Source organism: Elgaria multicarinata, chromosome 12 (genome assembly GCF_023053635.1).
Source record: "Elgaria multicarinata webbii isolate HBS135686 ecotype San Diego chromosome 12, rElgMul1.1.pri, whole genome shotgun sequence".
NCBI lineage: Eukaryota > Metazoa > Chordata > Lepidosauria > Squamata > Anguidae > Elgaria > Elgaria multicarinata.
This window is the reverse complement of record NC_086182.1, coordinates 25972961-26000691: the sequence shown is the minus strand read 5'-3', so window position 1 is coordinate 26000691 and position 27731 is coordinate 25972961. Positions and strand designations below refer to the sequence as shown.

Genomic DNA, 27731 nt, shown 5'->3' with positions numbered 1-27731 from the left:
CAACAACGGCAAAAGGAGGCAGACTTCTTGCTTTCTCCCCTATCCGTTCTTTTTTTAAAATATAATTAAGCCATCGTCTTCCCCCACAGACTGCGGCTTGCAAATTTGCAGCGTCTCTCTCACACCGCTGGGACTTTGCTGCTCCAGCTGAGTCTATAACTCTGTGTGTGTGTGTGTGTGTGTTTGTGGGCTTCTATCTTCTCTGGTCTCCCCGATGCCCCTCTCGCTTCGACAACAGCCCTCCCCTGGCAGACTGGCACCTGCTTTCCCCCTCTTTCCCTCACTGCTGTTCTGGCTGCTGCTGCCCAATGCTCAGGCACTGCCCGTGCAGAACACAGACTCCCAGGAGGTGGTGCCAGTCTGGGTGGCAGCTCCTACGGCTCGCGGAGGGCAGGTGTCCGTCTTCATCACCGCCTTCGGGAAAGAGTTTGCGCTGCACTTGGAGCCCGATGCCAGCTTCTTAGCGCCTGGGCTGAAGATCCAGCATGTGGGGAGGAAGGAGCCCTCGGGCTTCCTTGCTCAGGAGGAGGAGGATGTGGGGCTACGGCGATGCTTCTACTCGGGGACCGTGAACACGCAGCCAGACTCCCTGGTGGCCGTCAGCTTGTGCCAGGGCATCCACGGCTCCTTCTTGGTGGATGGACACGAATATGTCATCCAGCCCCGAGGTCACAGGAGTGGAGATCCTCTGCTGCAGGTCCACCAACTCCAGAAGAGGGGGTGGACGAGAGAAGACCCTGGGGAGGTCCCAGAAGGGGAAGCCCAAGCAGAACCCCACCGTGCCAGCAGCAGAACCAAGCGGTTCACCTCGCAGGCACGCTACGTGGAGACCTTGCTGGTAGCAGACGCCTCCATGGTCCACTTCTATGGGGATGACCTGACGGTAAGACGCTTTCACTCCCTCTTTCTTTTGAAGACTCCAAAGCATTGCAGCTGGGCATACAGGTTTTTAAGTAGTGTGATGCAGTGGCATGGACTGATAATGGTGTGAACTCTGAGCCAGGAAAGCTCCCAATTCAAATCCTGCCAGCCTTGAACTAGGCAGCCTTAGGCACACTATTCTCTCTCTCTTTCTTTCTCTCTCTCATCCTCAGCATCTCATCTGTACTATGATTACTGGGATAATATCTATGAAGCGTGTTGAACACATTTTGAATGGGAAAGGCGTAGCTCCATGGTAGAGCACCTGCCTTGCATGCAGAAGGCTCTGGGTTCAATTCCTGGTTTCTCCTTGTAAAATTCCTGCCTGAAACCCTGGAGAGCCACTGCCAGAGCCATGTTGGCAATACTGGGCTAGATGGAACCATGGCCTGACTCAGTATAAGGTAGCTAACATACAAAAGCATGCATCGTCATCATTATTATCATCATTAATAATAATTACATAAAAGGGGACAAAAGGCCCAGAGCAGAGGTGTGGCCGGGGTCATTCTGGGACAAAAGCCACCTCTTCAAGGCAAAGGATGAAGCTATGCACTAACAGAGCCTCTAGCGCTAATGCGTAGTAACGCTTACCTCATGACATGATGTCATCACGTCTTGCATTTCCTCACCCCTGCTTCATCTCATCGAAAGTCGCTGCTGGAAGCTAGGAAGAAGCACAATGTGATGATATCATGCATTAAATGCCCCTACGAGTTACAGGGGAGAGCTCAGCATTTTTGGCAGCATCCCCGAGCGATCAGCAACGCGTAGCTCCACCCTGTCTGTGAAGTTGTAGCTTTGGGAATTGGCTACCGTCTCAGCAGTGGGTGGGTGGGTGGGTAGGAGGGCTAGCTGCATTTTAACTAGTCTGTATAGACATCTTGATTTGACTTCATTTTTATCCCGCCTGGTAAAATGTCCTGTAGAAGTTGAAAGCTCTACGTGAACATAATTTTGTCGAGTGAAATATATAATCGTATTATCTACTTTGCATTTCTTATTCCGGTGGAGACCAAAGCAGCAACGGTTGTTAGTATCAAACTGCTGGCATCCTAGCCGTAAAGCAACTGAACGTTATGACCATTAATATGCCTAATCTAATCGTACCTGTTTTCCTTATCATTGCAAAGTCTGCCTCTTTTATACCTTATACTACGTTTGCCTGAGCATTAGTGAAGTTGGAGCACTGTGTAGCATGAGTAGAAAGAGAGACAAAGTATAGCCAGGTATAAATAGCATAACTATCTGGTCCTGGGGCGCATGTTTGGAGCTGGGGGGGCGGGGGGGCATGAAGAAAACCTCCCATCTCTTGGGCTATTTCTTTTCTCCATGGATGAAGCAGAAGCAGAAGATCCACAGGTATCAAAAGAACTGTTTACATGAGTAATTCCTTGCCTGGCAATGTGAAAATCGAATTCCGCTGTATTCACTCTAAATGGGGAGTTTCCAGCCTAGAATTTGTGCATAAGGACAACCCTAATTTCTAATTAAGCAATAATTATATTAAGGGCATCATATTAAGAGAGGAGAGCAAAACAGAAGTGCATAATTCATTCCAGTGGCTTCCACTAAGTGAATGAGTGGTTTGTGTTTTGTGGCTTATGATGATCTTTACTTACTATGGATTTAGGATTGAAGTTTTTCTTTGTTTGGGGAGCTGAGAGCAAAAAGGAAGGTACTAAAACCCAGGTATATAAGAGGTATCTTTTTTATACATTTAGTATTCAGAACAACAGAAATTATAAACATGAACGTTTGTTACACGAAGGTGTATGAAAGATCTCAGTTATATATACTATTCACATGGAGCCAAATATATACAGACAGAATTGATGAACTAAGAAAACCTTGAATTTAAGGCTAGAGAGTTTTTAATATTTAAAACAGAAAGCCATTTAAGAAATGCTTTACAACATGCATATACATACATGCACGCACACACACACTGCTTTTATCCCTCTGTCACTACGCAAATTTAGTTATAGAAAAATGCGTAAAATAACAAATAAAAAACCCACTGGCTGAAAATGTGCAATGGTCCTATAGGCTAAAGCATGGAAATGCACATGGTGGGATTTGCAGATTTGCGCCAGTGTGAATTTGCACAAATGTGAATTTGCGCAAGTTCAGGAAATGGGGGAAAATTCTACCAATGAGCAGATGGTGGAAGGAAAGTCACCTGACTATCCACAAAATGCAGATGGAACAGATTTTACATCTGTACATCCCTAGCTCCACATGACTTTGAAGTCTGGGGGTGATGTCATAGGCAACCTTAGCTAGAGATTTGCAACAGGTGTCCTCAGAGTACTGCATGTGCCTGCAACCTGTTCCAAGTTGTGCTGAGCAATTGATCAAGGTAGCACAGAGCTCCCTCTCCTGCCCAAATCTTGCAGCTCATCCAATTGCCCTGCCATAGGTCTAGCCGCCAAGCTCTGCCAGACTTACATAAGCAAATAGTTCCCTCTGGCTACCTGCCAAGCAGCTATCAGTGACAGGAGCTCTGAAGCCTTCTCTGCTTTGCTCTTTAACCTGTGCATCAACCTAGTGGTGGAAACCAGGGGTGTTTAAATCTTTATTTTTTGTGAAAGGAAACCATGACATATAATGAAGGCCTGTCCTGACTTCGTCACATTTTTCAGAGCAAGAATTGGCCACACTACTCTCTTCCAAACAAGGAAGATGACCCCAAACAGCAGCATCTATAGAAGGCTCACCCACAGCTGTCCTGTTGCTCTCGGGGTTAGATGGAGGGCAATTATTTGTGTGCCAGTTTGTAGCAGAAAGATTGAGTCAGAAGGGCGCATGTTTACTCTGGTTTTTGTATAATCCTCATTGCCACATTTTAATTGCTAAACATTAAAAGGTCAGGAAGGGTATTGTTTATGAGTTATTTTCTAACACAAATTACATCAGAGGAAGCCCACTAAATAAGTCATCCACAAACACAAAAAGATACAGGTGAAGAGAAGCTGTGTAGGAAAAAGAGTTGATTCTTCTCCTCCCACAACCATTTTTGACATGGAAGTGTAACCAGAAGGTGCCTTTGCCCCTCAGTATTGTCTTGGTATGGGGCATTTAGGGCATAGTAGCTTCTGATTTTTCCATGTAGGTGGGTCACAAGACCATTTTACCTCATGAATCTTGAGGAAAAAACACCATCTTGAGGCAGCAAATTACCCCTCAGAAATGGTGACGTTAATAGTCCCATAAAGTTACACACTGGCTCTGAAACTTCCATCATGCAACAGTCCATCCCTAAAAAATGCTTACTAAAATAATAACAATCATAATAAGCCTACTGATTTCAATGGACTTACTTCTAGGTAAGCCTGCGTGGAATTGTAGCCTATGTTAGAACTTTCGTGATCAATAATAATAATAACAGCAACAATTCTGGCCAAGTCACAGCCATACGGTATTTCTCCCATCGTGCTTCTGGCTTTCTGAAAAAAGCTCATTAAAGATAGTATCAGGAATGACCCAAAACAGCTGTAGATAGGCTGTAAAGAAAGCCAGGCATGTTTCTCTGAGATGCAAAGTCCTGTTCCTAATACATACAGTAAGAATAAGCAAACAACATGAAGGGATTTTCATTAGATTTCATATGCTATGAGGATACAGAGAGAACTTTTTCTATCACGATGTACAACAAAAACAATAACAACTCATTTAAAATACTGTCCAAACGTGTAAGCTAACAGGTAAATGCCTGTGTACAATGCAGACTTAACTGTCATGGCTTCCTGACATGAAAGCTTGGGAAATGTAATTCCAGGGCCAAGGAGTAGTCAGATAATGGTGGGGCTGGGAGTCGGGGGGAGAGAGAATTTGTGAGGCTCCATTCAGACTGCATCTGGAGTCTGACTGCATCCCTGGAAGAGACCCAAAGGGTAAGCAAAATGAGGGGCTCGATCCATCCAGGCAATAGCCTACTTTCTTCCAGGGCACCTTCCTGGGTACTTTCCTTGCGTGTGGGAGTAGAAGGATGATGGCAGCTTGAACCCTTTTCTGCATCTGCTTGGGCCTATCGTTTTGGGGCAGCCCAGAATTAATATCTAGATTAAGGAGCATATTTCCAATCATAGCTGCTACAGTCTGGCTTCTTCCAATCTCTCCCCCACTGCACCCCCCCTTGGACACAGGATTCTTCTCAACTTCCTCCTCTACGTTCTATGTAATGTTAAACAGCTGACACCATTCGCCTCTGGAGCGGCTGCTGGCAAAGCAATCGCCGATTATGAAGCACTCTGGTATGGAAAACGCGCCACACAAGTGCACATTGTTATTCTAAAGGCAATGGCTGAGGACCCATGAGTAACTTCCAGGCACCGGGGAAAAGAGGGCCAACATAACATCCTTTTCCCTTACCCATCCAATCATATGTCTTTAATGGTATTGTTTTCAGATGGCAAGTGAACATCCTTTTTTTCCTGTATCCGGTCGTATTTCAATACTGGCAAATCCCAGGGAATGCAACCTGGTGCCCTTCAGATGTTGTGGACTACAATTCCCATAAATCACAGCCAACATGGCCAATTATCAGAGATGATGGGAGTCATAGTCCAAAACATATGGAGGACACCCTTTTTTCTTTTCTTTTGTCAGAATTCATTAGTTAGGGCACACTTAAACAATTCTGATGGGGTAAAGTGTACTTATATACCAACCCACTACTATACGTACCAACTGTCCCTTCAACTACACTATGGCTCTGGACTTTTGCAGGCCCTTGAGCAAGATATGTACCCTCATGCTGTCTTTGTCCCCAGCTTCAATTGCTCCTCATCCTCTTCCTCATCATCACTGCCACTTAAAAACATAAGAAGAGCCATGCTGGATCAGACCAAGGCTCTGTCTGGTGGCCCTGCATTCTGTTCACACAAGGGCCAACCCACAGGTAAGGTGTGAGTGCAAAAACACCTTCCTGCCCATGCTCCCCAGCGTACTGCCTCTGGTCATTTACTGCTCCCCCTTCTCACCACTAACATTGTCTGGCCCAGAATAAGATCAGTGAACCATTAAGCTGCAATGGTGAAGCGGAACAACAACTCCATGAGGCTTTTGTCAGTGGGCCCCTGCTGGGATGTGAGTCCCTGGCTGACACCCCACCATGCCTACCCTTGAAGCCTGCCTTTAACTGCCCTGGCTTTCCTCCACAGAATCCTGGGAATTGTAGTTTGATGAAGTTCTGAGAATTCTCAGCTGGAAATCCCTCCCCCCCTCCTCCAGAGCTGCAATTCCCAAAGTTCCTTGAGAAAAAACAATGATGACTCTCAGTCGATTTAAGACTGTTGTGTAGATAAAACGCCCATTGTCTTTCCAATCCTCGGTGAGAACGAAAGACAGAGACCAGGAGGAGAACTGCAAGTGGCAGGCTGGAATGATAAAGTCACTAAAATGAGATGGAGAGAGGAAAAGAAGAGGTGGAGAAGCACTAAGGCTACTCAAGCCTCTCCTCCTGGCTCATGCCTAAACCCTGCCCACAGTGTCCTTTGGCTGCCACTTCGCTTTGTGCAAAGAAATTCCTGGCTTGCACTTCAAACTGCCGAAAGAGGTGCTATATTTGAGGTGGGAGCCAAGACCCCTGGCAGAATCTACCAGAACGTTTGGAGATGGCCTGGTAAACAGTGCAGGCTGCCCTCTTCGCTTGGCTTCCTCAAGGCAAGCGATTCTGAATGAGCTGAATGTAATTAGCAGTGCAGAGACAGTTCCAGGGCTGCTGCTTCATTCAGTTGTGTGTGGTCAGCTGCGGTCTGGCCTTTCATCAAGCATGGTGTGACCTGCTAACACAACCACTGCAGGACACCAACAGAGATTTGATTTTGCACCTCAGGCCTGCTTCAGGTGAGACATTTTCAGGTAGGGCAACCCAAAATGAGGACATGCATCACCCGAAAAGTGGGCAAAAGGGGACACTATTTGCATAAAAGTGCATAGATTCATTTATATGTAAAGATACAAAATTAGAAATAATTATTATAATTTAAATAGGACTACAGTGCATATCATCATTGTGTGGAAGACTGTGACCCATGTGCCTGGCTCAGTCTGTTGTCCAGGTGCAACTTCAAGACTCTGGTCTCTTTATCGATGATTCTTTATCTTTATACCAGACTTGGATAGCCTTTCAATTAGAGGATGCCTTCCAAACAGAGGATAATCCTCTCTAAATGAGGATACATTGCCACCCTGTTTTCAGGCATGCATTAAAAACATCTTTGGTGTGCATTTCAAAACTGTAATGGGTGAATGTGCCCAAAATGCATTTTCAGATACATGTACCAAACACAGATATGGTGCACCCTAATTCCCAGTTAAGTGTACATGTGCAATTCCAAGTTAAGTGTATCTTGGAGAGCTCCTTTAGAGTTCTGACTGAAACCCGAAAGGGGTTCACCACCCCACTCACATCAGAGTAGGGTGACCATATTTCGGAAACCAAAAAAGAGGACACCTAGTGTGTGTGTGTGTGGGGAAGCAGCTTTCTGAGTCCTGCAGAAAGTACGTTATTCCCCCGCCAACTTAAAGAACCCGATTGGAGTGGAGGACGGGAAAGGATTTCATTCTGCACCACCACCATCCACTCCAATTGGGGCCTTTTCTATAATGTCCACGAATGACCCACTTTCCCCTTTAAGACCTCAATTGGAGCTCGGGGTGGGGGAATGATGTGCCTCAAGAAAGCATGTCATTCCCTCCTGCCATGCTAATGGCAGCCTTAAAGGGGAAGGTGTGTCATTCCAGGACATTATTGAAAATTATTGAAAATCCCCCCTGACACCATGGAAAGAACAAAAACCAGGACAAATCCGGGGAAATCCTGACAGTTGGTCACTCTACATCAGAGCCACCAACCTCCACTGGTGCAAGTGTTTGAAAACATTCACACATTGAAATGTACACTGGAAATGTTTGTACAGCAACAAGCCTGAGTTCGCCATCAAGGCTACTTTCAAGTCAGAGCTGCAGCCAATCCGGGCACTCTGGTGGGCATTCCTGTATATGTGTTTTCAAACATCTCTTTGCCACGTTTAAACATTACTGTGTATACTTTGAAAATGACAGGAGAATAAGAAGAGCCCTGATGCTGGATCAGACCAAGGGTCCATCTAGTCCAGCACTCCGTTCACACAGTGGCCAAACAGCTGTTCACCAGGAAGCCACAAGCAGGACACAGCGCAACAGCAGTAGGGGTAAACGTAATATTTGATGCATGAAGAGTCCCTTGGGTTACTAACCTTGGTTAGCTGCCATGTATTAAAAAAAAAGGAGTTAAGAGTGATCCATGGGAATATGTCCAGTAAAAGTTAGGGTCTGTGCCTGATAAATCCATTGTTTGTAATTGGGAAAAGCCTCAAGATTGGATTACTGCAACGCGCTCTATGCGGAGCTGTCCTTGAAGCTGCTCCGGAAGCTGGAGCTAGTGCAGAATGCTGCAGCTCGGCTGTTGTCTGGAGCTGCCCCTTTCCAGCATGTAACTCCTCTGCTGAGGGAACTGCACTGGCTGCCTATTCGCTACCGGGCCAGGTTGAAGGTTCTTGTACTTGTGTACAAAGCCCTAAACAACTTGGGACCAGGATACCTGAGAGAGCGCCTTCTCCCCTACCAACCTGCCCGGTCACTGAGGTCATCCGAGGGCCTGCTCCTGGTGGTTCCACGTAGATCCATCCTCTGATTGGAATCCACCAGGGGAAGAGCCTTCAGCGTGGTGGCGCCCCTCCTGTGGAATTCCCTGCCTCTGGAGGTCAGGCAGGCACCAACCTTGTACTCCTTTCGGTGCCTCCTGAAAAATCTTTATTCCAAGAAGCCTTTCTTTAACATGCAGCCTTGGATTTCTGTTTTTTGCTTCTTTTTAAATTTTGTTTTAACTGTTTTTATTCTGTTTTTATTTTCATTTTACCTTGTACACCGCTCCGAAATTTTTCAATGGGGAGCGTTAGTATATAAATATTCTAAATAAATAAATAATAAATAAAAGCCAGGAAGTGGGTTTTGGTGCTGTTATTGGGATAACAACAATGATTGTTGCTGATCTAGCATGATGTTATTGGAATAACAACAGTGAAAGCCTTTTAAATTCAGATGATGATGATGGTGATGATGATGATAAAGCAAAACTCTTTACCCGTTTCTGGCCTAGATGTGGTTGCTTTGTTAACAGTCCAACTTCAATTTTGTGGGCTTGGATTTTGGACAGGTTTTGATCTGTGGCAAGCTAGCCCAGCTCAATTTGCTGACGGGAAGGTTATGTGCTTATATCAACACTCACCTGAGCAGGAGTTGCTAATTCTATCAGGATTTAAAGAGATGCCTTAGAACAGCCTTCCTCAACCTGGGGCGCTCCAGATGTGTTGGACTACAACTCCCAGAATGCCCCAGCTGGCTGGGGCATTCTGGGAGATGCAGTCCAACACATCTGGAGCGTCCCAGGTTGAGGAAGGCTGCCTTAGAAGAACAGAGGAAGCTGCTTTATACTGAGTCAGACCATTTGGGCCATTTAGCCTAGTATTGTAGACACTGACTGGCAGCAATGGCTCTCCGAGGTTTCAGGCAAGAAACTTTGTCAGCCTTCCTTGGAGATGCTGGAGTTGGAACTTGGGATCTTCTGCATGCAAAGTAGATGTTCTATCACTGAGCGATGGTCCCTCCATACTATATCAGACCAAAGATCCATTTAGTCCAAGGGTGGACAGCTTCAGGAGATCTGAGGGCTATTTACATACACAGAGAGAGAGAGACCCTCTCTCCCCTGTAGGCCACACACACACACACCCCGCAGGTGCCAAAACAAAGAGGAGGAGGAAATTTAAAAATAAAATGGCATCCAGAGCTGCTACAGAGAGCCAAAGGGATCAAAATTAATTTGTTTGCAGGCTAATTTTGACTGTTTGTGGGCTACAGAGCTGCTCTAGCACACCAAAAGGATCAAAATTAACTTTCCAAACAATTTAATTTCGACCTTTTGAGAGCCCTCATCCTATTTTGTTTGCCCCCCATTTTTTAAAATTTTGGGGGTCCCCACCCCATATTTTGGGGGTGGCCAGGACCAGACATGGGGACTTCAGGGGCTGCATGCAGCATACATGTCACATATGGTCCACCCCTGATCCTGCCATAGTCTACCCATCATATTCTACCTGAGCTGGCAGTAACTGTCCAGAATCTCATGCAAGCTTTGTACTGACATAAGTAAAAACAAGAGTCAATGTGTTTGGTTCTATTCTGTTATGAGATAAGCTTGGTTTATTCTGCCTGTCTCCTCAAAGAACATACACACTTGCCTCTGAATTCAATGTTGATCTCCTATTTGTCCTTCCCTTCCCCACCGTGCTTCAAGTCTTGCAAGTTTACCTGATTAGAAGTTTGTCCAGCAACTTATTTCCCAAAGCGTTGTTTTTTAACTAGAAAACAAACTGCTCTGGGAAAGTAGCAGGAGAACCAGCACTAAGTAGCCAACCAGCACTGCGGATGCTGGATCCATGACGTTACCAAAGCTAGCCAATCAGCACTGTGCATGCTAGAAATTCACAGAACCAACTTTCCCCTTTACTTTAACTGGAGAAGCCGGTGATTGAACTTGGCACCCTATGCATGCAAAACATGTGTCCTATCACTGAGCGATAATAATAGGCACATTGCAATAGAATATTTCAGTGAGTAGTCATCAGCAAGCTCAAGGCTCACTACACAGAATTGCCAAGTGGATTATTTCCACTCCGTTTCACAGAGGGGTCCAAGTGAATGCCAAGGATATGAGTACAGTTCAATGAGTCATGTTTTGTGCAGAATCTGTACACTGTAGGTTATTATTACGGTGGGATTGAATCACTGTAACATTTCCATTTGTTGTTACTATAAGGAGAACCAAGCGATGGTGGCTTGAATTAGATTCCAACCGAAAGTTCAGGTACAAAACACACAGCTCAAAAACTCTTTGGGTGGTCCTGAAGATGTCGTTATCATCCTTTTAGTACTGGACTGCAATCAGATGAACACACAGGAAGCAGAAGAGAACAGGGACAGCTGAGTGGTAGAGCACATGGTTTGCATAAAGAAGGTTGCAGGTTCAAACTGTGGTGTCTCCAGGTAAAAGTAGTGATGGCAAAGGTCTATGCCAAGGACCTAGAGAGCCACAGTCACTCAGAGAAGACCCACCTGAAGCCTTCCAGGTTTAGGGAGAGTTATGCGAGTTGTAGTCCAACTCATCTGGAGGACACCAGGTTGGGGAGGTTGGAGTAGACAATGCTGCACTAAATGGACAAAGCAGTCAGCTACCTATGTTCCTAAGTCCTGGCGGGATGAAATTGGAGGAAGAAGAATCTGAAGGAGTAAAGCCAGAGGGGTGAAAGCATGAAGGATGCTTGCAGGAAAGCAAATGGGGAAGCTGGTAGACTGAGGGGGCAGAATGATACGCTTGGAGACAGAGGAGAAACTGGAGGCCGACAGGCAGGGGCACTGAGAACAAGACTAGGAAGTCACACAAGCAAAGCAAGAGTCTGGCCACTGTCCAGGTCAAGGCCAAGGCCTGACCCGGAACCGTTAATAGCTAGGCCAGGAAAAGACTGCCGGAGACCGAGTGAGTTGCCTTTTCCAATTTGGCTTGCCCCAGCACAACTTCAAAGCCCATGCAACTGCTCTGTCTTCAGCTGAGAAAACACACCCAAGCCATCTCTCCCGAGTCTAACCGCTCTAGATTCTGGCATGGCGAAATGTACATATTGTTGCCAGCCAAATGGATGTCTTTACCCAGGTGGTGATGGTTTACCCCCAAGAGCAGCGAGCTTCTCTTGTTGTGGGGGCTGGGGGAACCTCTTTGTTCCCCTCTTGAAAGCAAAGGGCTGGGGAAAGGGGTGCAAATAGGCACCAGATGGCAAAACAAGTGAACTTGACCTCTTAATCCTCATTAAATAGCTGTTTACTCAGTTCGCTTTGCATCTTTGCTTTCCAGCTTTTAAAATCTATCTGTAGCTAAGGAGTCAGAGCGACTCACACACCCCGTGTGCTTGTCAGTCTAGAGAGAGGGGCAAAGAACAACCATCAATCCCCTGGTGGCCTTTGGGGACACTTTCCCTTTCTCTAAGCAAATGTTGTGTTGTTTTTTGCCCCAGAAGTTAGGGGGCTGGCTGGGACCCACTGAATATAGTACCTGGAGGAGGGGGGCTTGTTTGCTGCTGCTTGGCAAACAGAGCATGTGGGTGTTTATCTAATTGCTGGTGTGAAGTAGCAGCCATGCACTTCCAGCCCATTTTAACCATCACAGGCCCTACATTAGCCTTCCCCAACTTGATGCCCTCCAGATGTTTTGGACTTCAACTCCCAGGATTCCTCATCATTGGCTATGCTGGCCGGGGAAGTTAGGTTTCGAGAGGAGCTGGTTGGGGAAGCTTCTACACACACACACACACACACACACACACACACACACATGTGCAGAAAAATTCATAGAATCATAGAATAGTAGAGTTGGAAGTGACCTATAAGGCCATCAAGTCCAACCCCAAGCTCAATGCAGGAATCCACCTTGAAGCATCCCTGACAGATGGCTGTCCAGATGAATCTTGAAGGCCTCTAGTATGGGAGAGCCCACAACCTCCATAGGTAACTGGTTCCATTGTCGTACTGCTCTAACAGTCAGGACGTTTTTTTCCTGATGTCTCAGGCATAGTTAAAATTGTGCATGCAGCCATTCTTATGGAGCAGTCCCACCTAATTTGGATTCCAGCGGGCATCCACACCTCTGTAATTACATCCAAAGGATGCCTAACGTGAAACCCCAGGCCAGATCTACACCAACCAGGATATAGCACTTTGAAAACGGTTTGAAAACTGTATATGGAGTGTGTCCTGATCCCCAACAGTTGTCAATAAACCATTTTAAAGCAGTAGTGTAGATCCTGCCCCAGAGTAAGGACTTGTTCGAACCAGGCGCCTGCAGATCAGACTCTAGCTCCATGCACTACCACGACGGCTGGTTAGAAAAGGGAATGCGAGAGATTCATGCCTCAGCCCATAATCCTCCCGGCCTGGGAAGTCAGATGACATCCAATGGTGAATCCGCTTCCATCTGCTGATATACAGTTCTGAGTCCTGCTGCCTTTCATCAGTCTGGACATATTATCATTGAGGGAGACTACAGCAGGGTCTCCCTCTGCAGACCACCAGAGCTTCACCTGGCCTCCTTGCCACTTGGCCAAAATGCTCACCTGTTCTTGGACCCGAGCACTTGATAGGACTGCAAGTGATTTATCCTCAGCCTACACAATCATGACCCATTTGAAGGTCATGGATATGTTCACTGAAGAGCAAAGTCGCCTTGCTCTAGAGATTACTGTTAAATTACTAGGTCCAACGTCCCCACTCTTTTCTAGTTTAGTGATGGTTTATGTCGTATCAGTGGGTGTGGTCTTTGGATCAAAGCAGGTAGCCAGAGGAGGGAGAAGAAGCAGACCTTGGCTTTTCCAGATGTTCTTAAATCTTGTCCGTGCAATTGAATGAAGCAATGATGATGGCGAAGTCACAGCGGTGAGACAATTATAGAGTGAAGCGTGTCTTGGGAACAAAGTGGCCATTTGCTCTTTCTCAATAGTTTCACTGTTGCGTAACGATTGCATATTTGTCTCATGAACACGGTTCCGTGAGCTGGTGCCAAAAGAAGCCGGAATTTTGACTTGCTGATAAGATGTTAACATCAGCCTTAAACATAGCTAGAGTGTCTGACATATGAGGTCATCTCCCTTCTGTCTCGTTCACCCAAACAGAAGGTGATGTGGGGTAAACACTCGAGAGTGTACGCAAATGACCTGTACAGGAAAACGTCCCATTCACAAATATGTCATCGGCGTGTATTGCCCAGATGTCATGCTGCATGCAACGCTCATCCGTTATACTGATTGTAATAAAAGGCTTTGCTTTGGCTGTTCGAAACGGACTGTCAGAACATAAGAACCCTGCTGGATTCAGCTAACATCCTGTTTCCATCAGCAACCAAGCAGATGCCTCTGGGAAGCTGACAAACAGAGCCTGAAGGCAGTAGCTCTCCTTCATTGTTGCTCCCCAGCAAATGGATCTCAGAGGCTCATTGACTTTGAATGTGTGGGGTTATTTAGTAATAATACGCCTGTTAGAAAGGCAATGAGCAAGTAAAAACAAAAGGCAAAACAGAATGAGCATTTACAAAGGCTATCTTAGAATAAAAAATGGGACCACACCTTTCTTCAGTGAAGAAAAGGGGGAAACAGTTTTACTCGCAAATATTCTTGCATATAAAATGCAGGTACAGCATAGAGTTTCAAAGGCCGTTTGTTCAGTCCATTTTGTGTTCCATTACACAAGAAGGAGCAAGAGAGCAAACATATGACCCCTCAGTAAAGGTAGAGGTCAGAAAGCAGGGGAAGGAAGGAGAGGAGCGAAAGGAAGAAATCAGAGGAAACCACATTTTAGGTTATAGAAATCCTAAGGTTAGCTGTGGTCAAAGTTCCCATAAACTAACTGCAACACTGCCCCTTCCAGCAATTTGCAGATGAGGTTGCAATATTCCCAACAAATGTGGGGTTCCATATAACCATCATGTTTAATAGTGATTGGTAGCTTTATCCTCCGTAAATATGTCTGATCTGCCTTTTAAAGCATCTAAGCAAGTGGCCATCCTCAAATCTTGTGTTGGGAAGGAAGTGACAGGATAAAAGGTTAGCTTAAATTATATACACCCAGGATTAAGATGTCTTCTGTGTATCTCTGGGCAACATTTTTGACCACTCAATATGTACATTCATTTGAAAGCATGGGAACTTCAAAATTCCTAGTGGCTAGAATAGAGGCTAAACCTAATGCAAACAGCTTGGAATCACAAATAAAGTGTAAACACAACCTGCTTGGCAGGTCCGTTGTCCAGTGTGTAAAACACACTCCATAGTCTAATGGACAGAAAGAGGGTAAATTTGGAAGTAGGGGAAACAGGTCGCTTCTCTCTCTCCATAACGCATTTTGGAGAATGCTGTACCAACCCCAGGGCTTCTACACCAAACCATAAAAATATAGCTGTCGGTTGCAGAGTATTCACTGGAAGTACCACTTCCTTTATCCCTTGCCTCTCTTCGTCTTTCAGAATCATATCCTCACCTTAATGTCTGTGGCTGCTCAGATTTACAAACACCCCAGTCTGAAGAACTCCATCAACCTGGTGGTGGTGAAGGTGTTGGTGGTAGAAGATGAAAAGGCTGGGCCAGAAGTGTCCAACAATGGAGGACTCATGCTACGGAACTTCTGCAATTGGCAACAGCAGTTCAACCCTCCAAATGACCGTCACTCGGAACACTATGACACGGCAATTTTGCTAACAAGACAGGTGCTTAGATGCTCGCTGGTGAATAATTCAGAGGCATCCTGAGGGTGAAATGGGAGAGGAATGGAGAAGGATTATTAGGCCCATCAAGTAACTGACAGACTAGAATTCTGTTGCTTAACAGGCAGCTTGTGAATTGTATCACACCTGGCTGGTCGCCTACAGGTGATACCGACACATCATAGATGACTAGGTGAATGACCATTATAAACCTGAAATGTATGAGAGAAAAAGTGGGAGTAAGAGGTAGAATCTGTAGTCACACCAGCATGTAGTCACACAGTATTTGTCTACTAGAGATGTTCTCAGGATGTTATCATCAAAATGACAACTCCAGGGTGGTGAAAATATAATAATAATTAAAAGTCAAAATACTCAAAATCTGCTGTCTCAACCCACATATAACATTTGTATTTTTGTTTATTACATTTATACATCACAACGTTTAGCGTAAATACTCTTACTGTGGGTAACAAGATAAAAAAACACAAGCTGATTTTAAAAAATTAATTTAAAAAATTAGCAAAAACAGTGACTAAAAATGCAATCAATCTTGTTTTCAAACTAAGCACTTCAAAAGGATTAACAGGATCTAAAAAGATCTAAAAAGTCTGGAAGAATAAAGGGGCCTTTGCGTGGTGCCAAAAAGATTACAAGGCATGTGTGTATGTATTTCAGGAATTTATGAGCCATTATAAAACAATCCCACAAAACCACTAAAACATAGTGGCCCTGTTCAGAAGACACCTTAAACCACATCTTTAACCATGGTGGTTAAGCCAGACTGTGTTCAGAAGACACCTTAAATCACAGCTTAGCCACGGTGACTAAGGCAAAAAGCCTTACTCACAGTGGTTAAAGCCATGGTTTAAGGCGTCTTCTGAACACAGCCAAGCTTTCTGGCTTAACCACTGTGGTTAAAGACGTGGTTTAAGGTATCCTCTGAATGGAGCCAGTAAAACATACAAAATTAACCATATAAAATATTAAAAAGGGAATAACAGTAAAAGAGATAAATGAAAGTGTATAAGATGCAGCAATACAATTTCAATTAAAAGCCTGAACATATTATTATTATTATTATTATTATTATTATTATTATTATTATTATTATTTATTACATTATTTATTACATTATTTATCCAAGTAGCCCAAGGCAGCATACATGATTCTGTAAAATAGGTTAGGCTGAGAGTTGGTGACCAGCTCAAGTCACCCGGTGGGCTTCATAGCCAAGTGGAGACTAGAACCTGTGTCTCCAGAATCCCAGTCAAATACTCTAACCACTACACTGGCACCTTTCTTAAATAAATGGACATAAAAGTCTTATACATCCCTATTTATGCCTACTGTGTCCCCCTTCCCCATTTCTAGTCCAATACTAACCACCCCTACATAGGTCTGTAATTATGCCGAAAACATATAAGTCCTGGGCACTGACCATATACGAGGGGGGATGGAGGTCCACTCAGGGTGCCTGTATGGAGAACACCTACTCTAGGGTCACCATGTATCAAACTCCCAAGCAAATGTGGCACTGTCAAGAGGGCATCTCCACTCAATCTTAATATCCTGGCAGGTACATAGGGGAGAAAGGGCTCCATCAGGTATCCAGGTGAGCCTCTGTAGGGAGGGCATCCCAGAGAAAGGGCACCACACCCAAAGGTTGCCACCTGGTTTAGAAGGTTGGAGCATCCGAATGACAGGCTGTGATGGTGACCTGACTTGATGGACCAGTATTGGAAAAGGTGGTCCAGTCAGTTCCTGGCTCCCTTTGCTGTGAATCTAAAAATCCTGGTGTGAGAGAAGATTCACTGGGGGAACAGGGGTGGTGATGTCTCTGCATTCTTCATATATTTTCCATCTTGCCCTTCCCACTCACAGGATTTCTGTGGACACCAGAGCTGCAGTACCCTCGGAGTGGCGGAGACTGGCACCATGTGCGACCGAAACAAAAGCTGTTCTGTGATAGAAGATGAGGGTCTCCAGGCAGCCTACACCTTGGCCCATGAACTAGGTAGCTGCCCTGCCCGTATGGATAGGTAGTCCGTCATTGGATCAGAATCAATAGTTGGCTTGTATAGCAATTTATCCCTAGGGTCCATTAGTCTCAAAATCACTAATTTGAGACTAATGAGCTACAAACATAGGAAGCTGCCATATACTGAGTCAAACCCTTGGTCCATTAAACCCAGTATTGTCGACAATGACTGGCAGCAGTGACTCTCCAGGGTTTCAGCAGGAATTGTTGCTAGCCTGACCTGGAGATGGAAGGATTGAACCCTTGACTTTCTGCATGCAGTGCATGTGCTCTACCACTGAGCTACATCCCTTTCCCAAATCCAGAGAGAGGCGCATGAACAGAGCACTGGCTGGGGAAAAGAATAGCCCCCCAGGATGAAATATACTACAACAACAACAACAACAACAACAACAACAACATGGCTTTCTGGCCCGTTCTCACTTAGAAGAGCTCCTTTGGCTGTCGAGTTAGTTCATAAAGTTATACACTGCTGCTAATTTCATTGAATTCTTCAGCTACAGTAGGGTATAGTATAGTAAACAGGATTGGGAATATGCTGCATGTTCTGGGGAGCAAGGAAAAGCCCTAAATGAGCACAGCTCTGCGATAGTGGACTTGGAAGAGACTCAATAGGATATTAGGAGCAGTCTATTTGGGGTTGGAAGAGACATTTCAAAGGCCTGTAGGGCATCAATGCTGTCTCCAGGGAGAATATTGCTTGGATAGTCCATAAGCTTCCTGTCCTTCTCCTCTTCCGTTCCAGGGCACGTACTCAGCATGCCTCATGATGATTTCAATACCTGTAAGAGGCTCTTTGGGGCCTTAGGAAAGCATCACATGATGGCTCCTTTGTTCATCCACTTGAACAAGACTCTGCCTTGGTCTCCTTGCAGTGCCATGTACATCACGGAATTTCTGGATGGAGGACACGGTAGGCATCCATCGAGATGTATGAGAATTCTGTTTCCTTTTGTTTAAGAAAGAAGCCAATGTGGTGTAGTGGTTAGAGTGTTGGACTGGGACTCTGAAGATTGGGTTCTAGTCCCCGCACAGCCATGAAGCTTACTGGAGGACTTGGGCCAGTCACTGACTCTCGGCCTAACCTTCCTCACAGGGTTGTTGTGAGCATAAAATGGAGAGAGGAGTATGAAATCCATTTTGGGTTCTTTGCAAGAGGGGGAAAAGGCAGGAAATTAATAATAATAATAATAATAATAATAATAATAATAATAACAACAACAACAACAACAACAACAACAACAACAACTGGACTCCATTCACATCCCTGAACATGAGTACATTTTGCAGGCAAAGCTCACACATTCCCAGGCTTGCGATGTTTGTTTGCAAAATGCATACTTTTTCCAAATGCACCTTTTCATGCTTTAGTCAATGGGATGGAGGGGGAAGTATGCATTTGGGTGTACACTTTAAAAAATGTGCGCCTAAATGTGCCTTTTCCCATTTGAATTGGGGGGCAGGTGGAGGTAGAGTAAAGTCACAATCAGGAATGGGAATGAGGCAGACCAAGGCCTTAGCTAGACCTAAGGTTTATCCTGGGATCGTCCTGGGGTCATCCCGGTTCATGTAAATGACACACAGGATATCCCGGGAGCAGGCAGGGACGACCCCGGGATAAACCTTAAGTCTAGCTAAGGCCCAAGTTTTGAAGTGGAACTTGGAGAACACTGTAGAGCTCAAACTCACTTACGCCCCTCACTATCCATTCAGGATGTTTGCTGGACTAGTCTACTAATCATCTAGAAGGGTCATTGGATGTGGCTGCGCATGAGAACCTTATTCCTGTAAATAAATCTTATTTAAGTAAAGGGACGAATGGTCTTTGACTTCCAGAATCTCATATCTATTTTGGAGAGAAACACTTACCTGAACAAACAACATATTTAATTTAAAAACAACAACAGCCAACCTTTACAAATTCCATTAAGTTGACATTAACCAACTGATGATACATTATTCTGCCAATTGTACGCACAGTGCTTTTTGTTTTCTGCATTCTTATTTACAAAAATAATTTAAAAATATAATCTCTTTTTTTAAAAAAAAGGGGGGAAAAAAGCAAACATTTAGTTCTACCGGTAGTTTCACTAGACTACATAGATATATTATCATCAGTGAAAATGCTTATAAAAGAATAAAAATATGAGAACGAAGGTTTAGAACCTTGTCTTCAAAAATCTCTGTCGGTAGATACATCAGAGACTAATAGAGAAAGTTTCATTTGACACAGTCAAAAGAAGAAGAAACTCCCTTGGTGAGCCCAGCACTACAGTAGGACTTGGGGGTCTGCCTTCTGTTGGTAATACCACACTGCCTCCATCTTCATTTTTACATGGCATTTAGCCATTACCAAACATCAGATAAGCTGTATGGCAGCTTTGGGGTTTTTAGATGCTACAGTTTTAAAAGGAAATCCTTCGCTTCTCTAGATTTGATGGTATTCCCAACTGGAATTCAAGCTTCTTCTGCTATACAAGCAACTTGACTTTGACTGTGTAGTAGTCAGGCAATCATTCAATATGTTTAAGGTTTGAGTGACTTGGATGTTCCCATAAACATCCCAGTTTGCTGAAGGAGATTAAAGAATCTGATCACATTGCAGTTTTACCAAAAACAGGGATCAAGAAAGGAAGGGACTGTTGTTGTTGTTTAAAATGGTTGACATATGAATGCTCCCGAACAAGGCTTTTATCATGCAATGCCTCTGCCTCATTCATTAAATTTTATGGGGGTGTCCAGACACTGCCCTCTTCCACCTGTAACCCTCTGGTGTTTTCCCATTATATCTTCCCTCTTTTTTTTACCATAAAAAAAATCCATTAAGAAGAAAAAGACAGAGTAGCTGCATAATGTCTTTTGACTGGTAGCACCCATAATGTTATCTCTCTCTTCTTGCCCTCCTGGGGGGATTCCACACGTCGTACTGAGGGCGCTTCCATGCACCCCCAGTGCGGCCCCAAAGCGATCGTGTAGCTTGCCTGTTTGAAGAGACAAGGAAGAGGCGTCCTTGCTGCCGCCGCCGCCGCCGCCACCACCACCACCCACCTACCTCCTCGCCGGCCGGGTCGGAGGTAGGTGAGAGGCGGCGGCGGCGGCGGCAGCAGTGGCAAGGACGCCTCTTCCTTGTCTCTTCTCCAGGCAAGTTACACGATCGCTTTGGGCCCGCACTGGGGGCGCATGGAAGCGCCCTCAGTACGACATGTAGAATCCCCCCTGATGTTGCCTCCCTCACTGTTGATATTTAGATTGCAGACTCCTTGGGGCAGAGTCCTGTATATGTATGATACTCTGTAAACTCCATGTAAATGGACTCAGCCAGGTAAATAAATAATAATGTTAGTATAACCTTCAATGCAACCTCCTTGTGATTTTCTTCTCTCTCCAGGTGACTGTCTGCTTGATGAACCGGCCGAATCCATACCTCTCCCCACAGATCTTCCAGGCCAAGTGCCCTTATACAACCTGGATCATCAGTGCCAGCAGATATTTGGCAAAGAGTTCCGACACTGCCCAAATGCCACGCAGGAAGACCTTTGCTCCCAGCTCTGGTGCAAGCTGGAGGCAGGAGAACGTTTGTGCCACACCAAAAATGGCAGCTTGCCCTGGGCAGATGGAACACCCTGTGGGATAGGGAAGATGTGTCTGGATGGCCATTGCATGGCACAAGATGCAGTGATGCCCAAGGTAATCTTGTAGTGAAAAGAGGCCACACATCTCTGGCTAAGGACTGAATGACATGTGAAGGGCAGTTTCTGTGATTCCTGTTCCCAATATTTGGGATTGGTTTGGATCGTGGGAAGCTGAAATTGAGGACAAGGGACTGGCAGTGGGCATAATGCTTTCTCTTCCTTCCATTTCAATATCTTACACACACACACACACACACACACACTTTAAAACTGCTTTCTCAGACCTGGAGGACAAGGCTATCAATGGCTACTTCTTAGGGGGAGTCTACACACCGTTCCGAAGGCGCCCCAAAGCCACTTGAGGGCGCCCCGAAAATGCTCGTGTACTATGTACCTTAATCGTCCCCAGAAGAGGCGGCGGAGGAGGCATGCTTCGGTGTTCCGAAGGGCGAGGAAAGGGGGGGGCGCGCGGCGGCTTCTTCCGTAGTTTGCCTCTCCAAGGAGTTTGCCTCTCCAAGGAGCGCGCGCGGGGGAGATCCCCAGCCACAGCAAGTGGCTGCGTAGAAGGGGGTGGCGGAAGAAGCAGGCTGAAGACACGCGTGCGCACACACACACACACACACATGGACACACGAGGCAAACTGTTGCTGGCAGCAGAGGGCGAAGGGGAGGAAGAGGCGGCGGCAGCGCACGCTGCGTCCCGGCCTTTCCCGCGGGGAGGGATTTCTCTCTCTCTCTCTCTCTCTCTCTCTCTCTCTCTCTCTCTCTCTCTCTCCTGTCTTCCTTTGAATTCCGCGATCCATTGTCCTCCTCGCTCTCGCTCAGGGCTGCTCAGGCGACACACACACACACACACGCCTCCTCCTCCGCCTCTTCTGGGGACGATTAAGGTACATACTACACTAGCGTTTTCGGGGCGCCCTCAAGTGGCTTCGGGGCGCCTGCGGAATGGTGTGTAGACTCCCCCTTAGAGAAGAAGGTTATCACTGGCTACTTCCCGGAGGAGCACGCTATCCACGGCTGCTGTTCCTAATGGCAAAGTGTAACCTCCAGTATCCTGTATACTCCAGTTGCTGGGGAACATGGGTGGGAGGGTGCTGTTGCACAGTGTCCCACTTGTGGGCCCCAGGTCAACAACTGGTTGCCACTGTGTGAACAGAGTGCTGTTCACACAGTGAACCCTTGGTCTGATCCAGACACTCTTCGTATGTTGTTAGTTGCAGGGGGAAAGATACAAGGATCCCTATCCCCTGCCCCATGGGAACAACATCATGATCATCATCATTATTATAGAACCTAAAATGTATTAAGGCCTATATAGATATTTCAAGATAAAGGCAGTCTGTGCCCACATGCTCATAGCTACAACTAGAAATGTTGGAGAAATCTGAAATGAATTCAATTGAAATCAGCTTTCTATGAATCCTGCAGATTCTGCAGTGGGCTGGTATTTTCCAAATCACTTGGACTTTTTATTTTGGGATGGGGTTGTGCTAATGCGCATCAGTGCAGGTGTGCAACTACATGTCCACAAGTGTGCAGTAGCACTGCTGTGCATTATAGCGGAAGTGCAGATCAGCGCAACTGTGCATTTGCGAACAACCAAACTCTCATACACAAGATCCGATTCCGTTAATGAGCAGACAGTGGAACATAAGATGCCTGACAATGTACAAAACTCAGATGGAATGGATTTTAACAAAATCCGTACATGCCTAGCCACATCACCAAAGGAAAAACGAATGTGATGGGAAGAGGAAAGCATGGGAGCAGCTGCTCCTTTACTGGCTGATAGATGGAGCCAGACTGATCACACCTTTGTCATTGATCACACCTGGAAGGTGGGTTCAGCCTCCTGGTAGGAAACCATCTGGAATCAAGGTCATAACTGAGGGGTTTGTGTTTTACAGGCTGCTGTGGATGGGAACTGGGGTCCCTGGAGCCCTTGGGGGCCATGTTCCAGGACGTGTGGCGGAGGAGTGCATTTCTCCAACAGAAACTGTGACAACCCGCTGCCTAGGAACGGAGGCAAATACTGTGAGGGCCAAAGGGTTCAATATGAGTCATGCCTCACTGAGGAATGCCCACCTAATGGTAATCAACGGCTTACTTGCTACGCTTGCTTCCCACAAACCCCAGAAGGAAGCAATAAATGTTTCTCCACAAGAGGGACAGTTTATGACATGAATGCAGCCATGGTGGGGATAGGACAGGAAACAGGACATCTGCAAGTGCATTGTAAAGGTGTATCGACACTTCAGCTATACGTCAGTTTTTTCTATCACCTTGAATTCTGGCCTGTTGACCACAATAAAGAATATACTGAACTGCCATGGCGGCTTCTTCTTCTTCTTCTTCTTCTTCTTCTTCTTCTTCTTCTTCTTCTTCTTCTTCTTCTTCTTCTTCTTCTTCTTCTTCCTCCTCCTCTTCCTCCTCTTCCTCTTCTTCCTCTTCTTCTTCTTGTGAATCCTGGTAATTGTAGTTTGTTGAGGAGGCAGAGAATTTTCCCTTCGAGATCCTTAATGCTGTCCCCTCCACAAAACTACAGTTCCCAGGGTCCCCTGGGAATGGCCATGGCTGTTAATAAAATTTACATTTCCAGTGTAGCTATGCCCTTAAATGTTGATTATGAACAAGATTGGGACAGCTATACTTGTGACAGAAGCAAGTCACATAGAATCCAGCTTCTCAAACTGGGGAAAAGACGGGAACCTATGCATGCTGAAGCCACACATCCAGATGGCCGCTACCTAAGCCATGAGTTTGGCACCACAGGTTACAGCTAGGCATGCACAAAGTGTCATGAAAGGAAACAATGTCCTTAGGCCTGTTGTTTAACTCTGTGCATTGCAGCTGCACTCTGCACCACCAGTCCAGTTGCTGTTAGCCATGTGGTCCAGGTGGGGATGGGATGAGCATGGGCTTAAGCATCCTGCATGTGTGAACAGTGGGCTCACATGCATTGAAACTGCTTATTTTGTTAGCCCCTGACAATACAGCCATATAGATGCATTCCCAGGCACATGCTTATCGTTTTGAGCAGAAATGATCATAGTGGACACTTTGGGTTGAAGTTATTTTATTTGTATTTATTTATTTATCTGAAGTATTTTATGCCATTCCTCAGCCAAAAAAGACTCCAAGAGTGGCTTAAAATCAGTCAGTAAAATAAGATAATCCCTGCCTGCAGGATTACAATCTAAAAAGACATGTCACAGAAGGAAAAGTGGGTGGGGGGAGAGAGAATTAAGTAGACCTTCAGCAGTGCTAACAGAATGGTCCTGCGTGGCTTCTCCTCTCCCAGGGATGTGGGGGAGTCCAACTAGGGTAGGCCCTGATGCTCCTGTCTCCCTCAGTCGGTCTTCTTTCCCACAGGTAGTTCATGTCAGTTAGCGGTGGAGATGGGATGGAGGGAGTCAAAATGGAGCATCCCCTGATATTATAATAGTGATATAGCACAGATATCGGGCAATGAATAGGGAGCATTTAAGAGTTTGAGGTGAATGACAAGAAATTGAAGCATCATGAAATCGTTAGGAAAAAGACAGAGGGGGGGGGGGGAACTAAGGCCGCAGCTAGACCTAAGATTTATCCTGGGATCATCCAGGGTTTGCCCCTGCCTGAGCACTGGATCCGCTGTGTGTCACCTAGATGAACAGGTTTGACCCCTGGATGATCCAGAGATAAACCTTAGGTCTAGCTATGGCCTAAGTATAAAAGCAGGGACTGGTGCCCTTCTGACCCTGCACATCTTCATTTTCATAGAGTTCTCTTTGGTATCCATTTCCTGTCTTTGCAGGCAAGAGTTTTCGAGAGCAACAGTGTGAAAAGTACGACAGGTACAACTTCACAGACCTGAATGGGAATTTGCTGGAGTGGGTGCCCATGTACACGGGTGTGTCACCTCGTGATCGCTGCAAACTGATCTGCCGGGCTAAAAGAGGGAATGAATTCAAAGTGTTTGAGAACAAAGTAAGTGTCCTGCCTGAGCATCCATCATTCTAGTCTTGCTTTGAGAGTAACCTCAAAGGCTCTCAGGCGGTTAAAGAGCCCTTGGAGAATCACCTCTGACAGTTGTTAATATGGGCAGGATGGGCAGCACAGAAGAGAGCCAGTGGTCAACTGAATGTATATCCCATTTGAGATATTTTAACTTTGCAGTAGTCGTGCACAGTAGGGCAACGTGAGATCATTTTGTTCTTCCTTTGTTTTTGCGTCAGGTGATTGATGGGACCCTCTGCGCACCTGAGACCCTCTCGGTTTGTGTACATGGCCAGTGCATCAAAGCTGGCTGTGACCACGTCATTGGGTCACCCAAGACGTTTGACAAGTGTGGGGTTTGCAATGGCAATGGCTCAACTTGCAGGAAAATAACCGGCTCACTCAACAGATCCAAGTAAGAGACGCCCTGGGACAGCTGAAGCCAGTATTGCAAAAGTGGAAAATGGGAGGGTAGACGAAGAATGCACAGAGAACTGCAGCTGATTTAAGTTCTTATTTCGTATGCAGCTGGAGCTGGATTTAAGGGTATTTCTGCCTAAGCATGAAACATAGATCCGGTGGGCATTGGCTCTAGAACAAAGTACAACTGAGCTAGGGGATCCGGAAGCCGAGGGACACATAGCTTCGGTGCACATACAAGAATAGAACTCCACCAGCTGCCATTGTCAGGGATAAATTACACTCAAGGGAGATGAGAAGCCTGAAATTCTTCCCAAGGTAGATAACAATATTCCCCCCAATGCTTTGTAACTTCTTGAGATAAGAAATGCATAAGAGAGATAATATTTATGATCCAAACACTTTGCTCTTTTCCATATCAATCCAATTCTCTCCTGTCGTCAGATTTGAAATATAGTTCTAGCACCTGCTACATTTATAGATTGGTTTTCCTGATCTAGGAACGATACAAATCGTTTGAATGATGATGCCTCTCTTCCACACTAACAAACCTACCCAAGAATCATGGGATGTAAAAGTTTGATATGAGTGCTGTTAGTGATTTTTAGCTCCCTCACATTACTGTAGTTCATAGAGTGCCCTGGGGAGAAAGGACAATTCAAACCAATTCCAGTCTGTAGTGTAGAAATGTCCATAAGCACCAAGATAAGGTTGTTCTTGGCATGGAATAAATGGAGTGTGAGTAACACAGATTCTTCCACACTAGACATTTGCTTATTTGTGTGTCTGGTAAGCTGGAGATAACAACCATTTGCCCTCCTGTGAGAGCAAATAGGTGGGTGTCCACATGGGACAGGGCCTTCTCTGAAGTGGCCCCAAACTTCTGGAATAAACTCTCATCGGAGGTCCGCCATGCACCATCCTTGCAGGCTTTTAAGAAGTCCTTAAAAACATTTTATTTTACTGTTTTTGCCGCTATTGTTGTTCTTACTGGTTTTGTTTTTAATTGCTATTTTATTGTGATTTTGTTTTTATTGCTTTTAATATTTTAACTGTTTTTAAGTATTTTACTGTTGTAAGCTGCCTTGTGAGAGCTTCTGCCCTGAAAGGCAGCCAAGAAATGTTTTAAATAAATAAATAAATAAACCATCTCTCTGGTCTCTGCTAGGTTTGGGTATAATGACATTGTCACAATCCCCATGGGAGCAACCAACATTGACGTCAAACAACACAGCCGCCGTGGGGTGAGGCATGATGGGAACTATTTAGCCCTGAGGACACTGGATGGCAAATACCTCTTGAATGGGAACCTGACTGTTTCAGCCATGGAGCAAGACATTTTCGTGAAAGGGAGCGTCCTGAGGTACAGCGGTTCCCTTACCACGCTGGAACGCCTCCAAAGTTACCAGCAGCTCCCAGAACCCCTCATTGTCCAGGTGTTGACCGTTTCCAGCGAGATGTTCGTTCCCAAAGTGTTCCCCAATCCAAAGGTGAGATACACATTCTTTATCCCCAAGGACGTCCACTTCAGCAAGCAGAAGAGCAAAGAGAAGAGCTTGGCCAACGTCATTAGACCCATGCTGACATCGCAGTGGGTTCTGGGAGACTGGTCTGCGTGCTCCAAGTCCTGTGGTTCTGGCTGGCAGAGACGAACACTGAAATGCCTGGATGTGGAAGGGCAGATCTCATTGACCTGTGACAGGGCTGTGAAGCCAGAAGACATCAAGCCCTGCAATGACTTCCCATGTCCCATCTGGCAGATGGGCCCTTGGTCCTCTTGTTCCCAAACATGCGGAGAGGGAGCACGGACGCGAAGCGCCCTGTGCGTTGACTACGCAGGGAAGCCAGTTGCCTCGGAGAAATGTGGCTTGTCACGACCAGCGGCAGCAACCAGTGCCTGCATGTTCCAGGAGTGCTGAGGTGAAGTGAGGGCCGACACATGATCGGAGGCATGTGTCACATAGGCTAACTACTAAGCTAACCCGAAGCAGGCTTGGTATGGCCAAGCAAGGATGTAGGTTTTAAAGGCAAATGTGCACTAGTTGACCTGAACGGACCCTGCTGGGTAGACCTGTTTGAAAGATTAGGAGGCATTGAATACCACTCTCTCTCTGTTGTTGTTGTTGTTGTTGTTGTTGTTGTTGTTGTTGTTGTAGTTGTTTTCCTGTTTTGTCTTCCTCCAAATTGACATCTACCTCAGTGAGGGGAACAATAGCATGAGATCTTTGACAAATCATTTCTTTCTTTCTTTCTTTCTTTCTTTCTTTCTTTCTTTCTTTCTTTCTTTCCCTCCTTCCTTCCTTCCTTCCTTCCTTCCTTCCTTCCTTCCTTCCTTCTCTTCAGGCTGATATTTAACGTCTAGGAGAAACATAAATGTGCCGTAGTGCTT

At 45.6% G+C, this 27731-nt stretch overlaps 1 protein-coding gene across 1 annotated transcript; it reads left to right on the top strand.

The window, feature by feature from the left end:
- The first annotated feature begins 214 nt into the window (after positions 1-214).
- On the top strand, positions 215-27261 carry ADAMTS8 (ADAM metallopeptidase with thrombospondin type 1 motif 8). The gene is made up of 9 exons (XM_063138853.1): positions 215-883; positions 15032-15271; positions 17153-17285; positions 18055-18222; positions 20698-20996; positions 22852-23035; positions 24741-24913; positions 25162-25337; positions 26511-27261. Exons 1-9 carry the CDS (start codon positions 215-217, stop codon positions 27259-27261), a joined length of 2793 nt encoding a protein of 930 aa, XP_062994923.1.
- The last annotated feature ends 470 nt before the right edge of the window (positions 27262-27731 follow it).

Bases quoted from the DNA above. Each gene is read 5' to 3' on its own strand.
- ADAMTS8 (XM_063138853.1), top strand. From the start codon at position 215: ATGCCCCTCTCGCTTCGACAACAGCCCTCCCCTGGCAGACTGGCACCT. The intron at 18,223-20,697 runs GTAGGCATCCAT...TTCTCTCTCCAG, and splicing joins ATTTCTGGATGGAGGACACG to GTGACTGTCTGCTTGATGAA. The intron at 20,997-22,851 runs GTAATCTTGTAG...TGTGTTTTACAG, and splicing joins AAGATGCAGTGATGCCCAAG to GCTGCTGTGGATGGGAACTG.